Source organism: Heterodontus francisci, chromosome 1 (assembly GCF_036365525.1).
Source record: "Heterodontus francisci isolate sHetFra1 chromosome 1, sHetFra1.hap1, whole genome shotgun sequence".
In the NCBI taxonomy this organism is placed as follows: domain Eukaryota; kingdom Metazoa; phylum Chordata; class Chondrichthyes; order Heterodontiformes; family Heterodontidae; genus Heterodontus; species Heterodontus francisci.
The window spans coordinates 257680856-257705228 of NC_090371.1; the positions used below are offsets into that span (position 1 = coordinate 257680856).

The 24373-nt window shown below is 44.5% G+C and overlaps 1 protein-coding gene across 1 annotated transcript in view; it reads left to right on the forward strand.

Moving 5' to 3' along the window:
• maml3 (mastermind-like transcriptional coactivator 3) overlaps positions 1-24373 on the forward strand; it is a 478739-nt gene that overhangs the window by 443314 nt on the left and 11052 nt on the right. The window contains exons 3-4 of the mRNA XM_068043522.1: positions 9170-9433; positions 17830-17950. Of these exons, the coding sequence (XP_067899623.1) occupies positions 9170-9433; positions 17830-17950 (385 nt within the window). The remainder of the gene's footprint in view (positions 1-9169; positions 9434-17829; positions 17951-24373) is intronic.

Genomic DNA, 24373 nt, shown 5'->3' on the forward strand with positions numbered 1-24373 from the left:
CTGATTTTTTGCCACAGAGGCGAAGGCAGGTTCGGGCAGCAATTGCACGCAGGAGGGCGTTGTGCCAGGAGCCCGACCTGTTGATGCCTCTGGGCAATTTGCCTGGAGGCAGCTGCTCGGGGATGACGGCCACCCGCCCGGTAGCACTGTTCAGGCAGTGAGGGCGATGAAGTAGGCACTTGAGAGGTCTTTTGACAGGGTTGCATTTTTTGTCAGGGCCCCAGCTGTGCCAGCACCTCGTCCAACCAGATGAGGTGGCTGCACTGCGGGAAGCCCTTGACTAAAGCGGCAGCCATTAAATCATTTGTATGAAAAGGGGAATCATCAAAGAGGAACTCATGCGTTGCCACTTACTTGCTACAGTGGAAGCAGATCTTTCATATTGGGAGTGTTGAATGAGGGGGTGGATTTTGGAGTAGGGCTCATTCAGGGTCAGTGCAAGGCACAGAGGAAATCTAGCAGCTGAGGTTCTAGTAATTGAGGCTGTCTCTGAATATGGAGGCCACCTACTCAGAGGTGGCCTGGAGCAGTGGAGAGGAGCAGCGGCCCCAGCAACAAAGGCAGTCCCCTGGTGCACAGGGATGCAGAGGTGCTGGTCAAGGGGCAGGCAGGACAAGAAGGCAGCACTCGTAGCATAGGGTGTACCAACAACGGATCAGCTTCCTTAATATGTCTGAGCAGCAGTGCCACCGATGTTGCACCTATTGAGGCAGCTAGTGGCTGATCTGTGCGTCCTCCTAGAGGAGGACCTTAGGCTTAATGGAGTGGATGGACACCCACTGCCAGCTGTCAAGGTGACCATCGCCTTGAATTTTTTAGCATCTGGTTTGTTTCGGGGTTTGGCTGTGGACTTAATGTGGGATATTGCAGGCAGCAGCCTACAGCAGCATCACTCGGGTGATGGATGCCAGGTATGAGAGGACATCGGACTTTATCATATTCACTACAGATGCGGTGAGTCAGGTACAGAAGGCCTTGGGGTTTGCCTCCATGGCAGGATTCTCTCAGCTGCAGGGTGTGATTGACTGCACCCATGTGACCATCAAGGCCCCAGCAGCAACAGGAAGGGGTTCCGCTCATTCAATATTCAGCTGATGTGTGACCATTGTAAGCGGTTCCTTCAGGTGTTAGTTTCCTGGCAGCCTTTATGATTCATTCATCCTCAGGCAGCCGCAGCTGTTCATGCCACCAGACAGCCTCTGTGGATGTCTCCTGGTTGCCGAGGGATATCCTTTGAAGAGATGGCTGTTGACACCTGTGCGCAACCCCACAATGTACGCGCAGGAGCGATAGAACCGCTGCCATCTCACGACAAGAGCCAGCATTGAGCAAGCCATTGGCCTCCTGAAGATGTGGTTCTGGTGCCTTGACCAGTCAGGGGCTGCCCTCCAGTACATCCCTACAAGAGTGTCACGCATCATGGGGTCTGCTGCACTCTGCATGACTTGGCCCTGCAGAGAGGGACTGAGCTGGAGGAGGACCATGTGGAAGAGCACTCCGCCTTATTGGAGGAGGATCAGGTTGATGAGGACCAGCAGGCAGTGCTGCAAGGCCATCTGGAGCTCATGCGGTGAGGCAACACACTGACCAGGATGACAGGGAAGCCCATGATGCCCTGATCCAGGGACACTTCTCCTGAGGCTGTCAGATCCTGGACTGGAATTTTCCCATACGGACATCTCTACCATCATTTTCTTCTGCTATTTATAGCCCTACACCACATAGACATCTCCTCGTGTCCAGTAGTCATCAAGCAGTACACCTCCATTGGCCACAAAATGGTCCGGCCACTCATAGTTTTTCACACAATCACCATCTTGTGCTGTTGTTGCTATGTCCCAAAAATAATGAAATGACACATGTAAGGGTTCAAACACTACCAATTCCATTCTACAAACATACAGGCAATGTACAGAAGTGTTACAAGCTGCACCCAAGTGAAACCCAAAGTGAATGTACCGCCGTTTCTCTGAACACTTTCAAGAGCTTCTGCAGGGTGCTCTCCCTGTTGCTGAAGCAGGTGTGGAGGCAGGCTTGCTCTAGTGTGTGTCCCAGTGGCTGAGATGCCCATGGTGCCCATCCTCATGGTTGCCACTACAGGCCACGCCAGCTATATCTATGCAAGGGCAACCTTGATCATGGGGGCTTGTGGCATTGCATGTGTCTATGTCAGAAGGGTCAAGGGGGCTGCATCAGAAGATGGGGTCCCTTCAGGAGTGGCTCCAGCTACATCATCCCTGTCTCCCTCAGCCCTTTCGTGGCCCACCTGCATGTCTGCACTGACCAGGAGCAGGAGAGCGGCTGGCTGCCCACCCGTCCATGTAACTGTGCGTCACCACTGCAACAGAGTGGTCTGTACGGCAAAATGTATCATATGTTCCGTTGGTGCCAGTCCGCTGCTCCTGGATCCATTGGTGGAATGCTGCCCATGACTGTCTGTGAGGTCGGCCAGTCTTTCAATGGAGGAGCTCATGTGCTGAGACCTTACAGTGCTCATGACATGTATGGACTCTTCCATTCTCTGCCTAAAAGCCCACACTGCCTGAGGAAACTCTAACAGATGGCCATACATTTCCCTTTGCTGCTCCTCAAGCACCCACTTTCTATCTGGCCCCCGAAGCTCAGCATCTCCAGCCAGGTGAGCATGGCTGGAGCTGTCCTATTTCCTCCAGTGGGGACTGTCCACAGCTGCTGCTGCCACCATCACCTGCTCCTGCTCACATGGATGTGTTGTTCATCTTGTGCGACCTGTTCCAACTGCCCTGAGTCCCCACCGAGGTGCGTGTATCTGCACTAATGCAGGGTGCGCTTGATTCCTAGGACGGTGGATCCTCAGAGTGCATCTCTTCCTCTAAGGTTGTCGAGGCCTCCAACATCACCTGGTGCTGCTCCTCTGACATTGGCCCTGTGGAAGAGAGAATACATCAGTTACTCTATCACCCACCTCTCAGTTGCTGCTTCATCAGACATCTGGCTGACCATCAGCTGTGATCTACTTGATACAACTACACAAATGAGGAAGCATCATGAGGCACGTGCAAATGTAATGATCATGACAATTTACCATCCATGGGTTCAGCTCTACATATTCCAAAAGCTAAAGTGCTGTGAGTCCTTCCCTCTGGTGAGGAGTCGACATGGGCACATACGTCATAAGTGTTCCGAGGTGATGCCTGCCTTGAGACCCTTTTGCTCAGAGGTGGGCTCAGCATGTATTTACTTCATGTCTGCCAGCTGGGCATTGCATCTTACTCACCTTGTCAGACCTCAGAAGGTCATTGAAGCACTTCCTGCACTGGACCCACTTCCTGCTCACCATACTGCGGCTGGTGACCTCTCAAGCAACTTCCAGCCATGCCTGCTTAGTCTGGCTGGCAAGTCGTCTCCTGCCACTCTCAAGAAATGAAACCTTCCTGCGAGCTCTCACCACCTCTATCAGAACCTCCAGGTGATGTCGCTGAATCGTGGGGCCGCCATTCCACAGTTGCTGACCATGTTGCTGCACTGTACTCTTGCACACTCTGTAATGATACAGTCTGCCTGCAGCCACACAGGTGGCTGACGGGCAGCCTTTAAACGGGGCCAGTCACATCTAGCTCCCGCCTCCTGAATGCCTCCGCCATCTCTAATTGGATGGCAGTCACAGAGCCGAGCCCTAATTGGTCGCTTCCTGCAAAATTCTGCCGTACATCATGCAACGACTTTGAGCTGTGTTGGGAGCCAGAAATGGTCCCAACACGGAGTCATGACGCTGCCAGTAACATCCAGCAGATTGTTTCTGCCTTCAAACTGTAATCTCCTCAACTGTCAAGCCATCATTATAAACATTTCTACCACTAAATTTGTGGTGTTCTCTGAATAAGCTACAGATATGGGGGTAGTAAAAGGATCTCTTAGCTTCATTGTACAGATGCAATGAAGGCCAATTTCAGGGACCAACAAACCCAAGGACGCCTTAAAGTCATCTGATCCGATATTGGGTCAAGCCATTTTTCATGAGGGGTTTAAGCCTGTTCTGGGCCACTCATGCTAAGTTGAATATTACAGGGTAGAGCAGGAGCCGAGCTTGCTCTACTCAGGATTCTAAAATAGGTAGCCCAATCAGCAACCATCACCAAAAGGAAAGTTTATAGAAACAAATACTGTTGCTGTGGAGCCAGGAAGAGCAGGAATTCGACTCTACAGTACCTGCGATCATCCTGCACCACCGGCCCAATCCCCCACGCCATTCCATCTCCTTCTCAAGGACCTAACCTTAAAGCCGATGCCAGTGTGGCGAGCATTCAGATATTTAACACTGTAAAATGGCTGATCTGTCTGTGGAGGTGCAGCAGCTCATCCAAATATTACTAATGAGGCCTCAGGCCCAATTTCCTGTGAGCCTTGAGCCTTTCAATCAGGGCCTCAGTGTCCCCTTGGGCTCTGAATGAGAAAAAAATATCAGTGCCAGTTCTTGAAGCTGATTGTCATTGGAAAGGGCGTGCCTTTGAATGGCAGGCGACGATAGGGTTGGGCTTGGCTTTGATGCCTTCACTTCTTCCTGCTCCGCACACATGAGCAGACATGCATACTCCACTATATATACATTATAAAGCCTATCTTTTTTGTACATTTTACCTTTATAGCATGCTTTCAGGCATAAGCATCTGTCATGTTGTGCCATTCTTAATTATAATCAAATATATTGTAATTTAGCCAAATTTCACCTATTTACTTCCTTCTGACACATGACCCTCGTCCTCCCAGCTCCCTGTCGGAATTCTGACTGACCATGAGTTCCACCACACCACAAAGAAGAACTGTGCATCCAACCCATGTCAGCTAAATTAAGTCTGGACCTATTCACTTTATTCCTACAGAACCTAAATAAATGTTATCAATAAATATGGTAAAATAAATATAGGCACACATCTGAGAAGATACCCATGAGTGGAGAGAATTCACTTCAATATAAAGCCGGTGTTGCTGTTTAGCACAGATTCTACACGCAGTACTATAACATCTGTCCTTAAGCATCACCAGGGCCCTGGCCTTACTTAATAACATCATTCTAAAACAGTTTCTTCCTTGTTTGCCACACTTACCCCAGATTATATCATACAATATCCCTCCTGCAAAAAAACCAGGCAGTGATGCTGTCTCTTAGACAATGAACACGGAAGCGGATTACAAAGCCACCAGCAATAAAGTGGTATCATTAGAAAATGGCATCAAAGTAGACCACAACCTGAACCCTGAACTCCATTTCTCTAATACAAGATAGCCTCTCGGATATGCATTTTCTAACTCTCCCACGCTCAGCCTCACTGTCCCTCCAACATCATATTCCAGCCTCAGTCCTAATCAGCTCTCTTCACTATAATGCAGATCTCCGTTATTAATCATGCAGTTTTCATAACAAAGACACAGACTATCACTATTCAGCATTCATGATATTTTTAATACTCAACTCTGGGTATGGGTAATGTGTTCTTCTGCAATTTCCCAAATAAATTTTATTTATATTATCTACCACACTACAATTAACATCAACATGGTAAATTTATATATTTCACAATAATATATATATACGTTTGCCTATTAAACTTCCTTACATATAGATTAGATTAGATTAGAGATACAGCACTGAAACAGGCCCTTCGGCCCACCGAGTCTGTGCCGAACATCAACCACCCATTTATACTAATCCTACACTAATCCCATATTCATATTCCTACCAAACATCCCCACCTATCTCTATATTTCCCTACCACCTACCTATACTAGTGACAATTTATAATGGCCAATTTACCTATCAACCTGCAAGTCTTTTGGCTTGTGGGAGGAAACCGGAGCACCCGGAGAAAACCCACGCAGACACAGGGAGAACTTGCAAACTCCACACAGGCAGTACCCAGAATCGAACCCGGGTCCCTGGAGCTGTGAGGCTGCGGTGCTAACCACTGCGCCACTGTGCCACTATACCCTCATTAAAGTTTGTACTTCAAAGCAGTCTGTCACAAAAGCCTGGGCTTCAACTGGATATGTTTACTTCACAACTGTTCGACAGAGGTTTTAAACAAATCTGTGTATTCTGAGCATGTGAAATTTACAGAGTTTCCCAACGTACAATCTGTGCACTTTGGTCATGTAGAGTTTCCTGAATTTTTCAGCTTGTAATCTGTGTACTAGTTTAAATTGCAGGATACCTTCATTTCACTGAGGATTTGGGAGTTTCTTTGCTTTCCCAGAAGATTTTCAAACAAGCTAAGGATTGAATCTGCAAATTTTATTTCTGGCATATTGATGACATTTACTTAAAAATTCTGCTCTTTATTGTGACAGACAACAATTGTGATTAGTTCCACCTGTGATTTCTCTGTTTTATTTTCTAACTGTCATTACTTATTGTGAATTAATTTATTTTTAGTCAGTGGATTATTACAGTTGAAAATTAAGTTAGAAATCTATTTTATAAACCATTTTTGAGGTTTCTGGGGTTTTTTGTATCTAAAAACATGGAAACTGCATATACAATGACCTTTTGAGCATTTTATGCAGTAACTTTTGTTTGATTGTGGAAATTTATGTTTATTAGTCAAGACTGTATAAGTCCGTAAACTCACTGACTGTGTACTGTAGGATTGATTTTTAAATTCTGCGCTTCTGGTAAAGTAGGGACAAGTAGACAAGTGGGGAAACAGTTGCAGGAAAACCTATTGGCTGAAAAGGGGCTGTAGATGGTCAGAGAGAAGGGTGATGGGCAGGAGCCAAGGGAGGAGTTGCAGCCTGAAGGTTTGAAAGAGGCCCAGAACAGTTTAGATCTTATCCTCTTGGGGGCCCCCTCCCCACAAGTTTGAAAGTCTCTGCTCCTCTCCAATACTGCCAAATCCTTGGAACTCCAGTATTGTCACATTCTTCTCTTTCCTCCTCAATGCCCCAAAACCCCGTCCTATTCCTGCTGAATCCCAGAACTCCCTCAGCCACTCCTAAATTCTGGGAATCCTTCTCAGTTCATAAGCTCCTATGCTACGTTCCATTGCTCCCTAATCCCAGGGTCTACCCTCCCCAATGCTTCCAAACTCTAGGACCCTCTCTCCCAGATCCCAGTACTTCAGTGTTTCCAAAGCCTCTCTCTGCAGTGCCCCCAGCATCCTGGAACCCCCTCCCAGTGATACCTGACCCTGAGATCCTCTTCAAAATGTTGCTGGATGCTGAGAACCATCCCAATACTGCCCATACGGGTGCTTTCAAATCTCAAGACCACCACCCTAATTCTGATAACTTAGTGTCATTGATTAGAGATACAGCACTGAAACAGGCCCTTCGGCCCACCGAGTCTGTGCCGAACATCAACTACCCATTTATACTAATCCTACACTAATCCCATATTCCTACCAAACATCCCCACCTGTCCCTATATTTCCCTACCACCTACCTATACTAGTGACAATTTATAATGGCCAATTTACCTATCAACCTGCAAGTCTTTTGGCTTGTGGGAGGAAACCGGAGCACCCGGAGAAAACCCATGCAGACACAGGGAGAACTTGCAAACTCCACACAGGCAGTACCCAGAATCGAACCCAAGTCCCTGGAGCTGTGAGGCTGCGGTGCTAACCACTGCGCCACTGTGCCGCCCTTTTAAGCATTGGTTTTAGTAGTTGCTGTAACACCTCAGGTTGTTATGGGACTGAACTAGCAACCCAGAGGTTGAGATGAAATCCAGTAGCTTATGAATGAGCAAAACAGCTGTTTTGTTGCTAAAAACCCAGCTAATTCATAGAGGGAAGAGAATCTGCCAGCCCTTCCCTCTCTTCCCTCTGAAGTAGCCTAGCAAGTTCAGTTTGTAAAAAACAATTGCAAGAGAAATCCGAGCACCACATTCTGAGGGCAATTAAGGGATATGCAATCAAAGCAGCTTTGATAATGATGTCCACATCCTGAGAATAAGAAAAACAAAATCATATACAGAGCTGAATAGCCTGCTGCCTCTTATTGTCCGGACTCACATATACACGGTACCATAGGGTTTTTTGGGTCCATGAATCTGTATTGTAATATGAACCACCACCCTTAGAAAAGGGGTGAAGGGAGAAAATTGGGAGTGGTGAAATAAATATATATATTTTTTTTAAAACCTTCCCCCCCACCCCCAACTGAATTGTGGCCTAGCCTCAAAATGTTAACAAAAATATATGGTGCTGCAGGCTGGTATGTGATGTGTGTAAATATTAATATTTGAGACAAGTCTTTGTGAATTCATACTTACAGTTGTCAAAAGTGAAGGTTGTAATTATCCTCTGAAACAAATGCATGCTTTCTTCTGATAAAGAACTGTTCATTGTACTGTGTGGGCTTTTTTTTTTAATGCTGTGACTCTTAAGATGTCAGCCTTTCAATTTACTGAATAATGTCTTAATGCTTAAATGTAATAAACAAGCCAGTAAGACTGCAGTATACTGGAGACCTGCCTGTAGATCTGTGGTATTGTACTAGTGGCAGGGGAGACATAACATTTTACTGTAACAAAGCCAGACAAAATTAATCTTCAACTGAGAATGCAGCAGCATCGTGGCTAATGTTAAGTAAAGTAAAGCCACTGGTTGTTTAAAAGGCTGAAATAAAACTACAGCTGCTAATCCCCTGGGTTTCATAGCCTACAAAAAGTCACTTTGCACGGCAATGAAATATATGCTTGCTGTGAGACATATTATATGATTTAATCTAATTGGGTGTTGCATTACAATGGGTGCTGCTTGTTTTACTCTGCTAATGAGCTACGCTGAGAGCTTTATTTTATATATTCAGGTCTTCCCCTCCCCCCTCCCCCCTCCCCCACCACTCCCCTTATATACACATACAACTTTTTCACTTGATGGCTCTTCCACTTTAGCCAGATTTGCTGGGAGGTGTTGTATGAAAGCAAATGGAGGGAAAAACCAGCTCCCTAACAACTAGCTCGGTAACGTTACTTTCAGAGGCCTGGAAACCGGTCACCCCTTTCCCCCAGATGATTTTGGAATCGTGCAGGGGCAAGCTATGTAACTTAACAATTGGTAGAAGGGAGTTATTATAATTGTAATATTTTTGTAGGTTGCGGGTTTCACCTCCACAGTGTATCTTGTTTGTGGTTTTGTAATATCCTGTATGTTCTTCTGTCACTGAGACAGTTCTTTCCTCCACACAGGATCAGAATCCAGCGGGAGTTTCTCGTCCGGCAGCATCCGTACAGCCCCCTGGTCCTGGCTCTGGCACCGGGGTCCCAGTGCCTGGCTCTATGACTGGTAACCCTGGAGGCCCTAGTTACCTTGGAAACCAGCAGCAGGCAGTCATGATGAAACAGTTGCTGATGGAGCAAGAGAGACAGAGAATGCATCAGCTTCACATGATGGAACAGCAAAAGCAGCAGCTATTCAGGGAGCAGAGACAACAGCAGCAGTTGCTAGAGCAGGTAAATGTTCATTCTAGGTGGTGTTGGGGTTACAGGGTGGTGACTGGGCTGTCTCTTGTTGTCTCATAACCTCAAAGGAGCATGGTGGTCAGCAATTCCTGAATTAAGTCCAGAGCTAGTTCAAAATGGTGTTGAAAATGGCATGACCCATGTGAGTTCACCCTGAGGTCGTCATCATTTTCACAAGTATGCTTCAGCTCACTTTCACACATGCGATTTATCTGTAAACAAATATTATATCGTCTTTTAACTCTATCTCCATCTTTGTGTCACCATTTCTTTCCCATGTCAATCACAATGGTCCAGAGAAATATTTTCCTGTTAACAGTGGCATGTTTGTTCTCCTCCAGCTTTGCTTTGCTCCTTTCCGGTCTGTTTGGTTTTCAATCACCTTTGCTTTCTGACTCTCAGTTATAATGGAACCACTTTACATCCACTAACTCGCTCCATTCCTCCTGCCCCCGAACACCTGCCCCAAGACATCCTCCATTGCTGCTGGCCTGATTTTAATGTTTTTGTTTTTGGCACCATTTGTGCCAAGGTCCTCAAGTTGGTATGTTAAGTGATAACGTCAAAGTATCATGTCCCACCATTACATAAACATGTGGGCCTGTAAATTATGTAAGACTTATCCCGATCTCCTGTCATAACTTAAGTGGGAGACCAGCAGAACCCCTGGAGAAAGAATGCAAATGACCATTTTCAACTGTTTACGATGTCACATTGGTTTACTCCCCTAAATTTAATCCCCACCCCCCCCCCCCCCACCCCACATAGCCTGTTCTTATCGTGTGTAGGAGGCTAAAATTGGATTCGACTTTTCTCCTCCTCCCCCAATTCTGCCCTTTTCACCCCTTTTGGTTTTGGACAAGTGTGGATTAATTAAGAAACCCAACAGATTTGTTAAGGACATATCCTGTTTAACTAATTTGATTGCGTTTTTCAAAGAAGTAGCAGAGGGTTGATGAGGGTAATACGGTTGACGTTTATATGGACATCCAAAAGATGTTCGATAAAGTGCCACATAACAGCATAACAGACTTGTCAGCAAGGTTGAAGCCCATGGAATAAGAGGGGCAGCAGCATCATGGATACAAAGTTGGCTGGGTGATGGGAAACTGAGAGTAATGGTCAATGATTGTTTTTTGACTGTAGGAAGGTATATAGGAGGTTGGTTCCCTTTGGGTGGGTATTAGGCTCACTACTTTTCTTGATATACATTAATGACGTGGGTAATCAGGAGAGGCAATAGAAAATAAAGTATACAATACTAAAAGGGGTGCAAGAGCAAAGGAACCTGAGGATATATGTGTAGGTTGAAGGTGGCAGGGCAGGTTGAGAAAGTGGTTAAGAAAGCATTTTTTTTATTCTTTCATGCGATGTGGGCATCGCTGGCAAGGCCAGCATTTGTTGCCATCCCTAATTTCCCTTGGCAACTGACATTTCAGAGGGCAGTTAAGAGTCAACTACATTGCTGTGGCCTGGAGTCATATGTAGGCCAGACCAGATAAGGACAGCAGATTTCCTTTCCTAAAGGACAATAATGAACCAGATGGGTTTTTACAACAATCAGTGATAGTTTCATGGCACCATTACTGAGACTAGCTTTTAATTCCAGATTATTTTATTAATTAATTGAATTTAAATTCCACCAACTGCCATTTAGCCTGGATCTCTAGAGTGCTAGCCTAGTGACAATACCACTATGCCACCATCAATTGTGTTCAGTTCTGGGCACCACACTTCAGGAATGATGTGAAAGCATTGGAGACTGTACAGAAAAGATTTACAAGGCTCATTCCAGGGATGAGAGACTACAGTTATGAGGATAGATTGGCGAAGCTGGGGCTGTTCTCCTTAGTGAAGAGACCGTTGAGAGGAGATTTGGTAGAGATGTTCAGGATCATGAGGGGTCTGGACAGAGTAGATAGAGAGAAACTGTTCCCATTGGTGGAATATTTGAGAACCAGAGGACACCGATTTGAGGTGATTGGCAGAAGAACCAGAGGCAGCATGAGGAAAAATATTTTTATGCAGTGAGTGGTTAGGATCTGGAATGCACTGCCTGACTGTAGTGGAGGCAGATTCAATCGTGGCTTTCAAAAGGGAATTGGATAATTATCTAAAGAGGAAACAGGGGCGGCACAGTGGCGCAGTGGTTAGCACCGCAGCCTCACAGCTCCAGCGACCCGGGTTCAATTCTGGGTACTGCCTGTGTGGAGTTTGCAAGTTCTCCCTGTGTCTGCGTGGGTTTCCTCCGGGTGCTCCGGTTTCCTCCCACATGCCAAAGACTTGCAGGTTGATAGGTTAATTGGCTATTATAAATTGCCCCTAGTATAGGTAGGTGGTAGGGAAATATAGGGACAGGTGGAGATGTGGTAGGAATATGGGATTAGTGTAGGATTAGTATAAATGGGTAGTTGATGGTCGGCACAGACTCGGTGGGCCGAAGGGCCTGTTTCAGTGCTGTATCTCTAAACTAAACTAAAACTAAACTAAACGTTTGCAGGACTATGGGGAAAAGACAGGGGAGTGGGACCAGGTGAGTAGCTCTTATAGAGAGCTGGCATGGACCTGACACCAATGCCCTCCTTCTGTGCTGTAAGCATTCAATAATTCTGTGAGTGCAATAACTCATGCTGGGGTGCAATTCCGTGGATGCTGACGGTCTTCTTACTCCACCATGTGGGAGCCAAGACAGCGAGTGTCTGCAGGTTATTGCAATGGGGGGAGCATGACGGCCATGTACAATCCATGCCTAACCGGACGCACCCCACAGTTATTCACTTTCTAGCAGGTGTCATGGGATAGCAATCAGGCATGAGGGCTGATAATTTTTCTCCCTTACTCAAGCCAGAGGTGCTGAGGCTGATTGTAGCCCCTTTCTGTTACCCTGGTTGGCACCTGCTACCTCAGCACAGAGAGGGCTTGAACCACATCATGTACTTCCTTTTAGAGCAGGTGATAATCTCCCTGATTTGTGCCTGTGCCACTCTCATGCCAACTAGATGCTGTGTAAAAGCAGTCTAATTTTTCTCCCCATCCTTCTATTCCAGCTTTGGCCAAGTGCACAGTGCTTCTGCATTTGGATACTAGGAATGTTCTTCTTGTGTATTTTGCAGGAGAACTGAATATAAGCAGGATAAAGAGCTCTGCCTGTGCTCTCAACCTTGAAATCAATCGATCTCTTCTCTGTTTTCCAGTATAATACAGTACTGGCACTTGGCTGTCCATTGATGCTCAACTCTTTCTTTCTTTATCATGTAAACCACTTAGTTAAACCCATTCTTTATGAAATCTCATTCAATATATAAATGAGAAAAATATTCTGAGACCCTATGCCAATGCAGCGAGTGGTTTCTTGAACAATCACAGATTGTTCATCATCCACAATTTTTCCAGGTGCTCCGGTTTCCTCCCATAAGCCAAAAGACTTGCAGGTTGGTAGGTAAATTGGCCATTATAAATTGCCCCTAGTATAGGTAGGTGGTAGGGAAATATAGGGACTGGTGGGGATGTGGTAGGAATATGGGATTAGTGTAGGATTAGTATAAATGGGTGGTTGATGGTCGGCACAGACTCGGTGGGCCGAAGGGCCTGTTTCAGTGCTGTATCTCTAAACTAAACTAAACTAATAAGCCACTCCATTACCTGTGAGAGAGCCACCCCCCAGTAAAGCAGAGACTCTGGAAGTGTCGCGCATCCAAGCTATAAATGGAATCTTGAATACTCTGTGGATAGCTGTGCCGTGTGATATGATACTGAGCAACACAGGTCAGGATGCTTCCAGAATCAATCCTAGATTTGTTATGATCTGCTTTAAGGATGCTGTGACCGTCTGCAGTGTCCTTGGGCTAGTGGAGAGAAAAATCAACCAGGGTTGCTGCACCTGATTACCGTGCAGTGACCACATGCAGGCTATGTATGCATGAGGCTTGGCTGTGATTCTCCCATGTTCAGGTAACCTGCCAACATTCACTATGTAAACTCAGCATGTGGAGAATGGCAGGTGAGGCCAGAGCTCAGTGAAAAATCAGTCTCCTGAACCGTACCTGAGCAGGAACTGCAGGAGCTCAGACATGTTGATAATCCGAAACCTGACACTTATCATTTTCCCCCAGCTCTAGAAGTTTTCTTTTAACAGCTCCTGAGGAAGAATTAGGAGAAAATAGAAAGAATCTAAACCTTAGAGGTCACACTTATGCTGAAATCTATTGAGTTCTGGCACGAATATTCAAAAGACCTTGGCCTACAGCAAATGGACTCTGAACACTTCTGTTTCTACATGTTCTACCAGGATCAACATTTATATAGAGTTTCTGGTCATGAGCAGATTTTGGAGATTGAACTATTCTAATACTGCACCTTCATGAATAGAAATAAAATGTGAAAACTCAAAAATAAACAGGTATTCTCCAGGGGGAAGCATTTGGAAATTAGAAGTACAAATCCACTTGTTGTTTTCTGTCAGTTGTATACTTTAGGGAAGCTGATGGGAATGACCAAGTTTCATCTGCTGTCTTGGAGCTTGGATTGTTAGGACCAAACCTCTTTACACTGCCTTCCCATGGAGCAGCTCCAGTTCCTTATGGGCCTTCTGGGCATTGCCATAGAGTTTGCTCCAGGTTACACTAACAACCTTATAACTGTGCAGTTTGATTTCACACAAGTGGAAAGTCAGTAAAGTGAACAGGGCTGTGGTCATCACAGCAGCAATAATAATATGCATTTATTATACCACCTTTGACATAGAAAAACATGCCAAAGCAGAATCAAAAAATGGGCGCTGAGCTAAAGAAGGAGCTGCTAATAGGGGTGACCCAAATCTTGGTCAAAGAAATGGGTGTTAAGGAGGGTCTTGAAGATGAAGAGATTGTACCATAATATAAGGCCCGGACTGCTGAAGGTACAACTGTTAATGGTGGAGTGAAAGGACGGGGGCACAAGAGGCCAGAGTGTCTAAGGGTTCTGCCAGACTCCATTAAAGTTAATTGAGAAAACTCTTGCAGACAGTTCAGGGGTAGGTTACAGAGATAGAGAAGGAGTGAGGCCATGAAGGGATGCCAACATGAGGATGAGAGTTTTAAATTTGAGATATTGGGAAACAGCAAGAACAGATAGGCAAGTGGGACTTGGGCCAGAATTTTGCGTTGGGGTGGAGGCCTCGCCCACTGGCTTAAAAGTTGGGGCCGAGCCCACCTCCGCCAGGCCAGGAAGCCACGTAGTGATTTTACATGGTCCAGGCCCTTAATTGGCTTTGGGCGGAACTTGCACCCCTCTGAGGCAGGAAGTTTCACCTCCAAGAGCTGCCGACCAATCGGCGGGCCAGCAGCTCTTCAGTTCCAGCAGCGCCACTGGGAGCAGTGGCCGCTGCTGGGGCTGCATCCAGTGAGAGGAGCAGCAATGGAGGAGGCTCCGGAATTGAGGTGAGTGTGTGGGGCCTCTCCAGGGACAATTGGCTGGGCGCCAGTGAGGCGGGGAAGTCGGTTGAAGGGGTGGGGGAATGTACTACAGTGAGGGCAGCTTGTGCTGTTGGGGGGGGGGGTCCCTTCATGGGGCACAGAGTGCCCAATCAGGATGACACCCCCCCCTGCCCACCCCCCAGCCCACAAAGAGGCCACTAGGTTTTACTGGGTGGCTTCCTGAGTTACCCATCCACCACTAGTAATATACCAGCGGCATGGGAGGAGGCCCTTAAGTGATAATTTATTAGCTACTTTTTTATTTTATTTTTTATTTAGAGATACAGCACTGAAACAGGCCCTTCGGCCCACCGAGTCTGTGCCGACCATCAACCACCCATTTATACTAATCCTACATTAATCCCATTACCCTCTCACATCCCCATCTTCCCTCAATTCCCCTACCACCTACCTATACTAGGAGCAATTTATAATGGCCAATTTACCTATCAATCTGCAAGTCTTTTGGTGGTGGGAGGAAACCGGAGCACCCGGCGAAAACCCACGCGGTCACAGGGAGAACTTGCAAACTCCGCACAGGTAGTACCCAGAATCGAACCCGGGTCGCTGGAGCTGTGAGACTGCGGTGCTAACCACTGCGCCACTGTGCCAGCCACTTAATGGTCTTGATTGGCCTGGAGCGGGCAGGCCATTTGTCACCTCCTCCGCTGCTCATAAGATTGTAGCGGGAAGGCGACAGGAATGGTATGCCACTCCCTCCGCCTTCCATTCAATGTTACGCTCGCCCTCGCCTCCAACCCACTCCCGTGGGGGGCATAAAATTCCAGCCTTGATGTGGGAAAAGCTTTAGATGAGTTTAGTTTATGGAAGGTAAGGGTAAAAGCTTGGTTGAGCCATTGGAATAATCTAGTCTGCAGGTAACAAAGGCATGAATGAAGGTTTCAGCAGGAGATGGGCTGAATTTGGAGCAGAAGGGAGAGCGATATTAGAGAGGTGGAAGCAGTTTTTGTGATAGAGAGGATATCACAAGGCCAGACATATCAAGGTAGATTTTCACCTTCACTGCCTGGGCAGTAATCTGGCAGGGTGGATCACCCATCCTTCAATTCAATTTCAGTTTATTGTCCATATGGAAATTCATTTCAGGTACATTGCTCATTCATTAAAATTACATATGAATAACAACAATAAAAAGAAAGAAAATTACCCTATCCCAAAAAGCCTAACTTGATTAAAATAGATGTTAAAAAACAAATTCCAGTACATTGAAATAATCAATTAATGAGTTTTATCATGAGTGCATATCCTCATCCATTCATCAGGCTCCTGTTAAGGTTCTTATGGAGAAAGGCACGATCGAGTTCAAGAACCGATTTGTCCTGCATTTAAGGTATTGTAGCCTTTTCCCTGAACGCATCCAACAATAATATTGGGACAAGGGGTGATTCTCACTGTTAATAACACTCTTTACTTTCGTCAAAATTCTTTGAGAGCCGATTTCATCAACAGTTCTACTCATCAAATACCCTTCCGACCAGGTTCAACAATCTCTGTACTCTTAAAGAATCTTCATTCCTTAAATAACAGTACCAGCAGAGACATCCAAAAAGGATAGCGCTCTTAACTACAGCCATAGAAAAGTTTCATGATTATATGATTTCAATAGAATGAAGATCAGGTGGGTTGTATAAAGAGCAGGAGACCCACTCCATTCGATTACTGCCCAAGTGGTAAAGTTGAAAGTTACCCCATTGTGATGGTGGGGATCCCAAAATCTCTCTTTTATATAAATGCCAGCATCTCAAGAGGAATCCACATTAGTAAATTTACCAGTGGTGGGGTCTATTATAACTGTGTACATATACACCCAATCAATTCGTAAGCAGTAGTAGAAATGATTAATGATGGGACACAGTTCAAAGAGATTTTAGTGTATTTATATTGAAATCAGCTGTGAAAGAACATCACACTTCTGGTAGGCCAGTGGGCAAAACAGAAAGGTCCCAAGTTCAATGGCTGAGTTAGCTGATCTCGGCTCTAGTCATGGTATGGGCGCTACAGTTTGCTACAGTCTCCTGGAATCGGGGTAACTGCTGCTCATCACTAAGCAGTGAATCTCAGTGAAGTGCCAGCCATACCTCAGCACAAGACACCACCTTCGGAGAACAAATGAAGAATTTTTGAGAGTGAGAAGCAAATGGAGAGAAAAACATCTGTGTAAAACACTTTGGCCTGGAAATTCCACGGGGGTTCTCCTGGTGTCTGGCTATAACTGTGGCCGAAATCGGCAGATCACTGGGAGGGACGGCTGCTTTCAGTCATTTTCACCATTTCTCTATGTCCCAGTAAAGTTATGGTTTGAGCTCAGGAGAGCTCTTACTGCATTTCAGGGCTTTTGAAATTGGTTGCAATTATCTTATAGTTTATATAGTTTGCCTCAAATCAAATTCACTGAAAGGATTAGTAAACATGAATAACAAGTTCTTGTGTGAGGGGATGAGTTGGTACTAGCTAGCAGTCACACTGTAGGTAGCAAAACGCCACAGCCCTGAAAGCACCATTGCTAGAGGTCTCACTCAACATGTACAAGTCAAGGAAGTTGTAGCGTAGTAATGCCAGATCTCAATACATTTCAGATCAAGTGTAATACTGTAAGTTTGTTTTCTTCCAGCTAGGTTCTGACACCTAGGTTCTCCTCATTTCCCATGGTTTTGTAAGTCACTTTCATAACATTTGATTTTGAATGGGGAACCATTATGAGAGGGGGAGAAAAATCAAAGTAACTTTTTTTAATGACTATGTAGGAAAGAATTTTTAAATGATGAAGTAAGTGTTTGAAAAAACATGTTGAAGATGCATTACTGCTTCACTAGAGATTGTAACCATTGCTCTGCCTATAACAGTACGATTGTAGTATTGGTTTCCCCACGACCTGTAATGGTAAAATTAATGGGCTTGATTTCCTTCCATCAGCAGCAGCAGTTACAGCAACAGCAACACGACCAGATGCAGCAGCATCTCCCCAGACCACATCCACAGTGCAAGGACCAGCAGAGGAATCCATATCCTGTTCAACAGGTCAGCCAGTTCCAAGGTAAGCCTGTCAATTATTAACTCTCTTTTAAGCATTTACAAGTGAAATGTGTAGTTTGTCCTGTAAGATTGAACATGTGTTATTAAACTAACCAGCAAGTACATTAAGTTCCCGTAAAGGTCATTGGTTATATTTACAGAATAAATGGATCAGACTTTAATCAGGCAGTAATCTTCACTTCATAAATAAATGTTCAGCAGCCTGTGCATGCTTTACTTGTGTAATTTATGCTCCAGTCGGAGGGTACAATTGCCCTCAGTTCTCACGAGCTGGAGAAGAAAATACCATGTAGGATTCCAACCCCTAATGGAAAGTATATGTGTATGGGCGTCAAGTGAAGACTGTATCCTGCTTGACTGAGGCCCTTGCAATCAAGTGGTTAGCCGACATTCAGGGCAGTAACATCTTGGATGCTTTGCCTCCTCTCATTAATGGCAGTAGGCAGAAAATCACAGGCAAAGCACCTGTGATTTTCTGATAAGCCACCTGCTTCACGCGAGGCTCTGCTGGTGGCATGGCATGGCACCTAGGAATGATGCACCCTCGGTATTTGGGCACACATGGTTGCTATTATGGTGTTGTATTAGGGAATTGTTGAGTAGGCTTATTTCTTGAAATTACCTGATAGGAAAGCCCACTGTGATGCTGGGCATGTAGGATATTGCAGCAGAGCAGCAGAAACATAAAGCTTGGATCAATAAAGAAGATTCAAGCTTTAAGTTCATTCCTTTCAGAGATCTTCCACAGTCCACCATGTCATGGACAGCAGCCACTTGTTGAGCGAAGTAGAGGGGTGCTGATGGCTGAGCAATGTGATAGCCATGTCCAACCTTGGAAACATCACAAAAATGGTGCTTCTTGGTTAAGAGTCAGCACATAAGCTTTTAACTCGGAAGTAATTTTTCCTTAAATTTAGATTGGATCTCCTATGACATTGCTCATGGTGAGTCAAAGTATATGATGTTGCAGAACAATCAGGGTGGGTTGCCATGTGCTGAACAGTGTATTATCCAAGTTTGTAATGATGAATGAATTGAATTTTTTTAAACTCAGTGAATTTTCTGTGAAAGCCACATGTGAATGACCTTGATTATCATCATATGTTAGTGAAATTAATCTGCGGTTGAAGAGTTATTATGCCCGTTTCTCCATTCTTCCCATGAAGACAGTGACTCAGTTAGGGTATAGTTTCAGAGGCACCTATAGCCTTCTGGTACTCTGCACATGTGCTTTACTCCTGTAAGACCAGACAGTAATTTTGGTAGGCTATTGAGTGCCTGATGTCCAACTACGTGTACTTTCCAGCAGGCAATTGGAATTAAAAACAGAATACTTGAGTTTATATAGCATGTTTCGGACAAAGACTCTTCACACAATCAATTATATTTTGAAGTTTGGTGATTGTTATGTGGACAAAACGCAGCGCCAACTTCTCACGGGGAGCCATGACATTAATCAATGTGCTCGCAGGTGAATAAAAACAAAATACTGCGGATGCTGGAAATCTGAAATAAAAACAGAAAGTGCTGGAAATACTCAGTAGGTCTGGCATTCCTGGAAGAGAAGTGGCAGTGATTAAACACTAAAATAAAAGCAAAATACTGTGGATGCTGGAAATTTGAAATAAAAACAGCAGGTGCTGGAAATACTCCAGCAGGTGGTGTTTGTATGAGGGAAGAATATTGATCAGGACACCAGGACAACTCCCTGTCCATCTTCAGTGCTATAGGATCTTTTAACATCCACCTCAGTAGGGTGTTAAATATCTCATCCAAACCATGATGCTACTACCTCTAACAGTGCAGCACTACACTGGAATGTCAGCCTGGATTATGCACTGAAGCCCTAGTGTGGGGCTCGAACCCACAACTTCCAACCCAGAGATGCGAGCACTACCAACTGAGACAAATATGCCTAATGATCAGGAGTGGAAACCCTGGCTGAGGCTTTTCTTTTTCTAGCCCAGGACACTGAGGCCAACTGTAGCACAAGTGTACTGCCCTGAATGAGATCATTTACCTCAGTCCAGACAAAGGATCAGACTGTGAGATTTCCTGGTCTGAATGGCTGAGTCGGGTATTATGCAGTGCCTGAAATATCAGGGAGGCCTAAACAATCTTTCAGAAATTATTTATTTTTAGTATTGTATTTCCTTTTCTAGCTTTCTGAATTTTTCACTTTTTAAAAATTGTGTAAAAAGGATTTTGTGTGCATTTCGAAAGCTGGTTGTACTTTGAAATCAAGGTAATGTAGAATCAGAGAAAATGCCTTTGAGTATAATCGTTCTACTGTATAAATCCAAATGAATCGTGCTGTGATCAACCTCTCGCTCTTTACCATTGTATAATCATGCCACTTAGGCAATGCTTACATTGGAAGAGAAATAGAATGTTGCAGGAAACCTCTGATGTCTTTACAATTACTAAAATTCAGAGGCTCAGCTTCCAGATGCTCTAAGTGAAGCAGTATGAAATTCAAGCACAATTGAAATGTTTTCTTGAGAGGGCTGGAGAAGGTGACTGGTGTTAATATACTGTAGGTTCATTCTTTACTAACTAGCTTGCTGGTTCAATAAGCCTGGTTCCCCATTTAAAAATCAAGATGATACCCTCCCAAACCCATTCACGTACCTGAAGTGATTCTTCCTCCTCCTTGAGGTGCAAGGACCCCTCACAGTGCATGGATTTTTACTGTGAGTGGCATCCTACTGCTGTGAAAAACCTCCATCTTGACACCACGAAACAATGGGTAAGCATAGCCAGCCAAAGCAAGTGAGGGTCACCATTTCCTTAATAGTCTGGGACCCTTCATGGAGGCCTGCATAGAAGATCCCTTTCCTTCACAGACACCATAGCACACCCAATTCAAAATAAAGATAAAGGCAGCCCGCAGGCACACTGCTCAGTTATCTTCTCCTCTCATTACCAGTAAAGCACTCAGATCACCACTATACAAGTATGTTAGCTGACTTATTTGATCATGGCATGCTCCTGTAGATGCTATTTTAACAATAAATTGCACCAAAATGGAAGCCAATGAAATATTCCGGAACATAGCTAGTGGGAATATAAGTCTTGATACCTGTCTCTGAACTCCAGTAATTAAAATGGGGGTGTCTGATGCAACTTGCTTCTTCATCACGATGTGTCTTTTTACCAAATCACGTTCCCAGCACTGAGTCACCAGAAGGCACCTATCAGGAATTCAGGCATGTGCTCCCCATGATCTTTCATCCGTTATTTGCAGAATCGACTCTTTATTGAATGAATCATTTAACATATGGTATTTGCCAAAGTATTCAGATTGTTTTAGCTTTGTGGGGAACTGTGAAACTAAATGTTAACACTAACACAATGACTCACTCAACAGTGGAATCACAGCAACTCAAAACAGATCTGTGAATTTAATCCTTCTTTCCTGCTAAGGGCCTTATCAGTAAGGTGCCTCACTTGACATAATTGGCTGTTTTCAAGTGTGCTTTACATATGTAAAAAATTCCCACTAAACTAAAATGAAAAATTCAATGTAATACTATTTTACATGTAATTATCCCCACACTTTAGTTGCCCTGTGTGGTTCAATTGGTAAATGCACTGTCTGTGGAATTAAGCTGTACAGACCAGTGAGGACCCAACATTGATCCCCAGTTTGCCCAGCATCAGCTGGTCTCAGCCAGATAATGTTTGATGTGTTAAAATTAGCCTGGCACTCCTGGACTAAGGATGGAAAATGAGCTCAGATATCTGCTCCTGGGCAGCTAGAAATTGCATGAACAAATATCAGGTATGGAGAGAATTAAGCTGTATTGTGATTACCCTCCCAACAACCCCTTCCCGTCCATCCCCCCCCCCCCCCACCAATTAAATATGATGCCAGTGCTCACCGTCTAGACTCACACATGAAGAAAGGCCACTTGGATGATGTGCAACAGATTGTATTTATATAGTACCTTTAACATAGTAAAAGGTCCCAAGGCACTTCACAGGAGCGATACCAAACAAAATATGACACTAAAAATCAGTGTCTTTGAAACTGCATGACAGCATAAGCCATCTATTTCAGTGAGAGGAGAGGGCAATTAGGGTTGGGCAATAAATGAATAAATTCTGACCTTGCCAGTGACGCTTACATCCCGTGAATGAATTGAAAAAATTGAGTGGTTGGGGGGGTTAGTGGCTATTTTGACACCTTCTTAATAAAGAGTATCTGAAAAGAAACAAAGTGATCCCACCAGATTCCACTATTGTGCATCGTGTATCCTCTGTTTATCTGTGCTGAAGGCCTCATTTCTAAAGATCCTGGCTGCAGGATACAAACATATAAAATATTTAAGGCATTTGTCTGAATTTCCTTTCTCAGCTATTTTAGTAGAGGTATTGTTCTATTTATTTTAAACATATTAAAATCTCAATTAATTAGCCAAGAGTGGAATTTCAGCCAAAAGTATTAAGCATTCATATGCATGTATGCCATGGTGTAATTTTAGACCCTTTTTGTTTTCAAACTGTACTATATCTAGCAAGCATTTCTTTTATGCTTTTTGCCAAACAGAGCAATTTATTCCATCCCATTTTCATTTGTTTCCCAGTGAAATTCTGGCAGGAACAGCCATGATGAACAGCATGGTTACCACCAGTGATTACAGTAGTACTGTTGCTATGCTATTATTCACCACCGTCTTCCAACAATAGCCCACACATTCAACAGTGAAATAGTTTTTTTTTAACTATTACAACTGATCTTGGTTGAACTCTTTTTGAGTCTGCAGTGATTGTACTTTGTAGTCCTTGTACAAGCAGTCCCCCTTACTGAGAATATACACGTGGCCCCTGGGAGCACAATTTATGTGTTCTGTGTAGTTTATTAACTGAAATTTATCTGGAATATTTAGATTTAATAGTTTTATAAATGGTAATGAGTTAACTGTCTGCACACAGGTGTAGTTATTGATCACAATAAATATTCCATTTACCATGCTTATTTTAGACAGAGTATTTCCTTTTTCTGTTCATTTTTTTCCTTTGATGTTCCCTCCTTACCCTTTCCTACCCTAGAGGCAAGGCTTATGCTGTTGGTACCTCAGCCAAGTGTCATTCTTTTTTCATGAAGTTTTGATCGTGATTCTCAGCAAGTTGATCAATCTTGTGGAACATCAATGCTGGGCCCAATGTCAACAAAGACCTTTTGGTAGGGATTGTTACATGGTGAAATTCTGCAGGGTTTCTCCTGATCTCCCACTGTAACTTCAGTGGAAAGCCCAGAGAATTAGATTAGAATTAGAACATTACAGCGCAGTACAGGCCCTTCGGCCCTCGATGTTGTGCCGACCTGTGAAACCATCTGATCTACACTATTCCATTTTCATCCATATGTCTATCCAATGACCACTTAAATGCCCTTAAAGTTGGCGAGTCTACTACTGTTGCAGGCAGGGCGTTCCACGCCCCGACTACTCTCTGAGTAAAGAAACTACCTCTAACATCTGTCCTATATCTATCACCCCTCAACTTAAAGCTGTGTCCCCTCGTGTTTGCCATTACCATCCGAGGAAAAAGACTCTCACTATCCACCCTATCTAACCCTCTGATTATCTTATATGTCTCTATTAAGTCACCTCTCCTCCTCCTTCTCTCCAACGAAAACAACCTCAAGTCCCTCAGCCTTTCTTCGTAAGACCTTCCCTCCATACCAGGCAACATCCTAGTAAATCTCCTCTGCACCCTTTCCAAAGCTTCCACATCCTTCCTATAATGCGGTGACCAGAACTGCATGCAATACTCCAGGTGCGGTCTCACCAGAGTTTTGTACAGCTGCAGCATGACCTCGTGGCTCCGAAACTCGATCCCCCTACTAATAAAAGCTAACACACCATATGCCTTCTTAACAGCCCTATTAACCTGGGTAGCAACTTTCAGGGATTTATGTACCTGGACACCAAGATCTCTCTGTTCATCTACACTACCAAGAATCTTCCCATTAGCCCAGTACTCTGCATTCCTGTTACTCCTTCCAAAGTGAATCACCTCACACTTTTCCGCATTAAACTCCATTTGCCATCTCTCAGCCCAGCTCTGCAGCCTATCTATGTCCCTCTGTACCCTACAACATCCTTCGGCACTATCCACAACTCCACCGACCTTCGTGTCATCCGCAAATTTACTAACCCACCCTTATACACCCTCTTCCAGGTCATTTATAAAAATGACAAACAGCAGTGGCCCCAAAACAGATCCTTGCGGTACATCACTAGTAACTAAACTCCAGGATGAACATTTGCCATCAACCACCACCCTCTGTCTTCTTTCAGCTAGCCAATTTCTGATCCAAAGCTCTAAATCACCTTCAACCCCATACTTCCGTATTTTCTGCAATAGCCTACCGTGGGGAACCTTATCAAACGCCTTACTGAAATCCATATACACC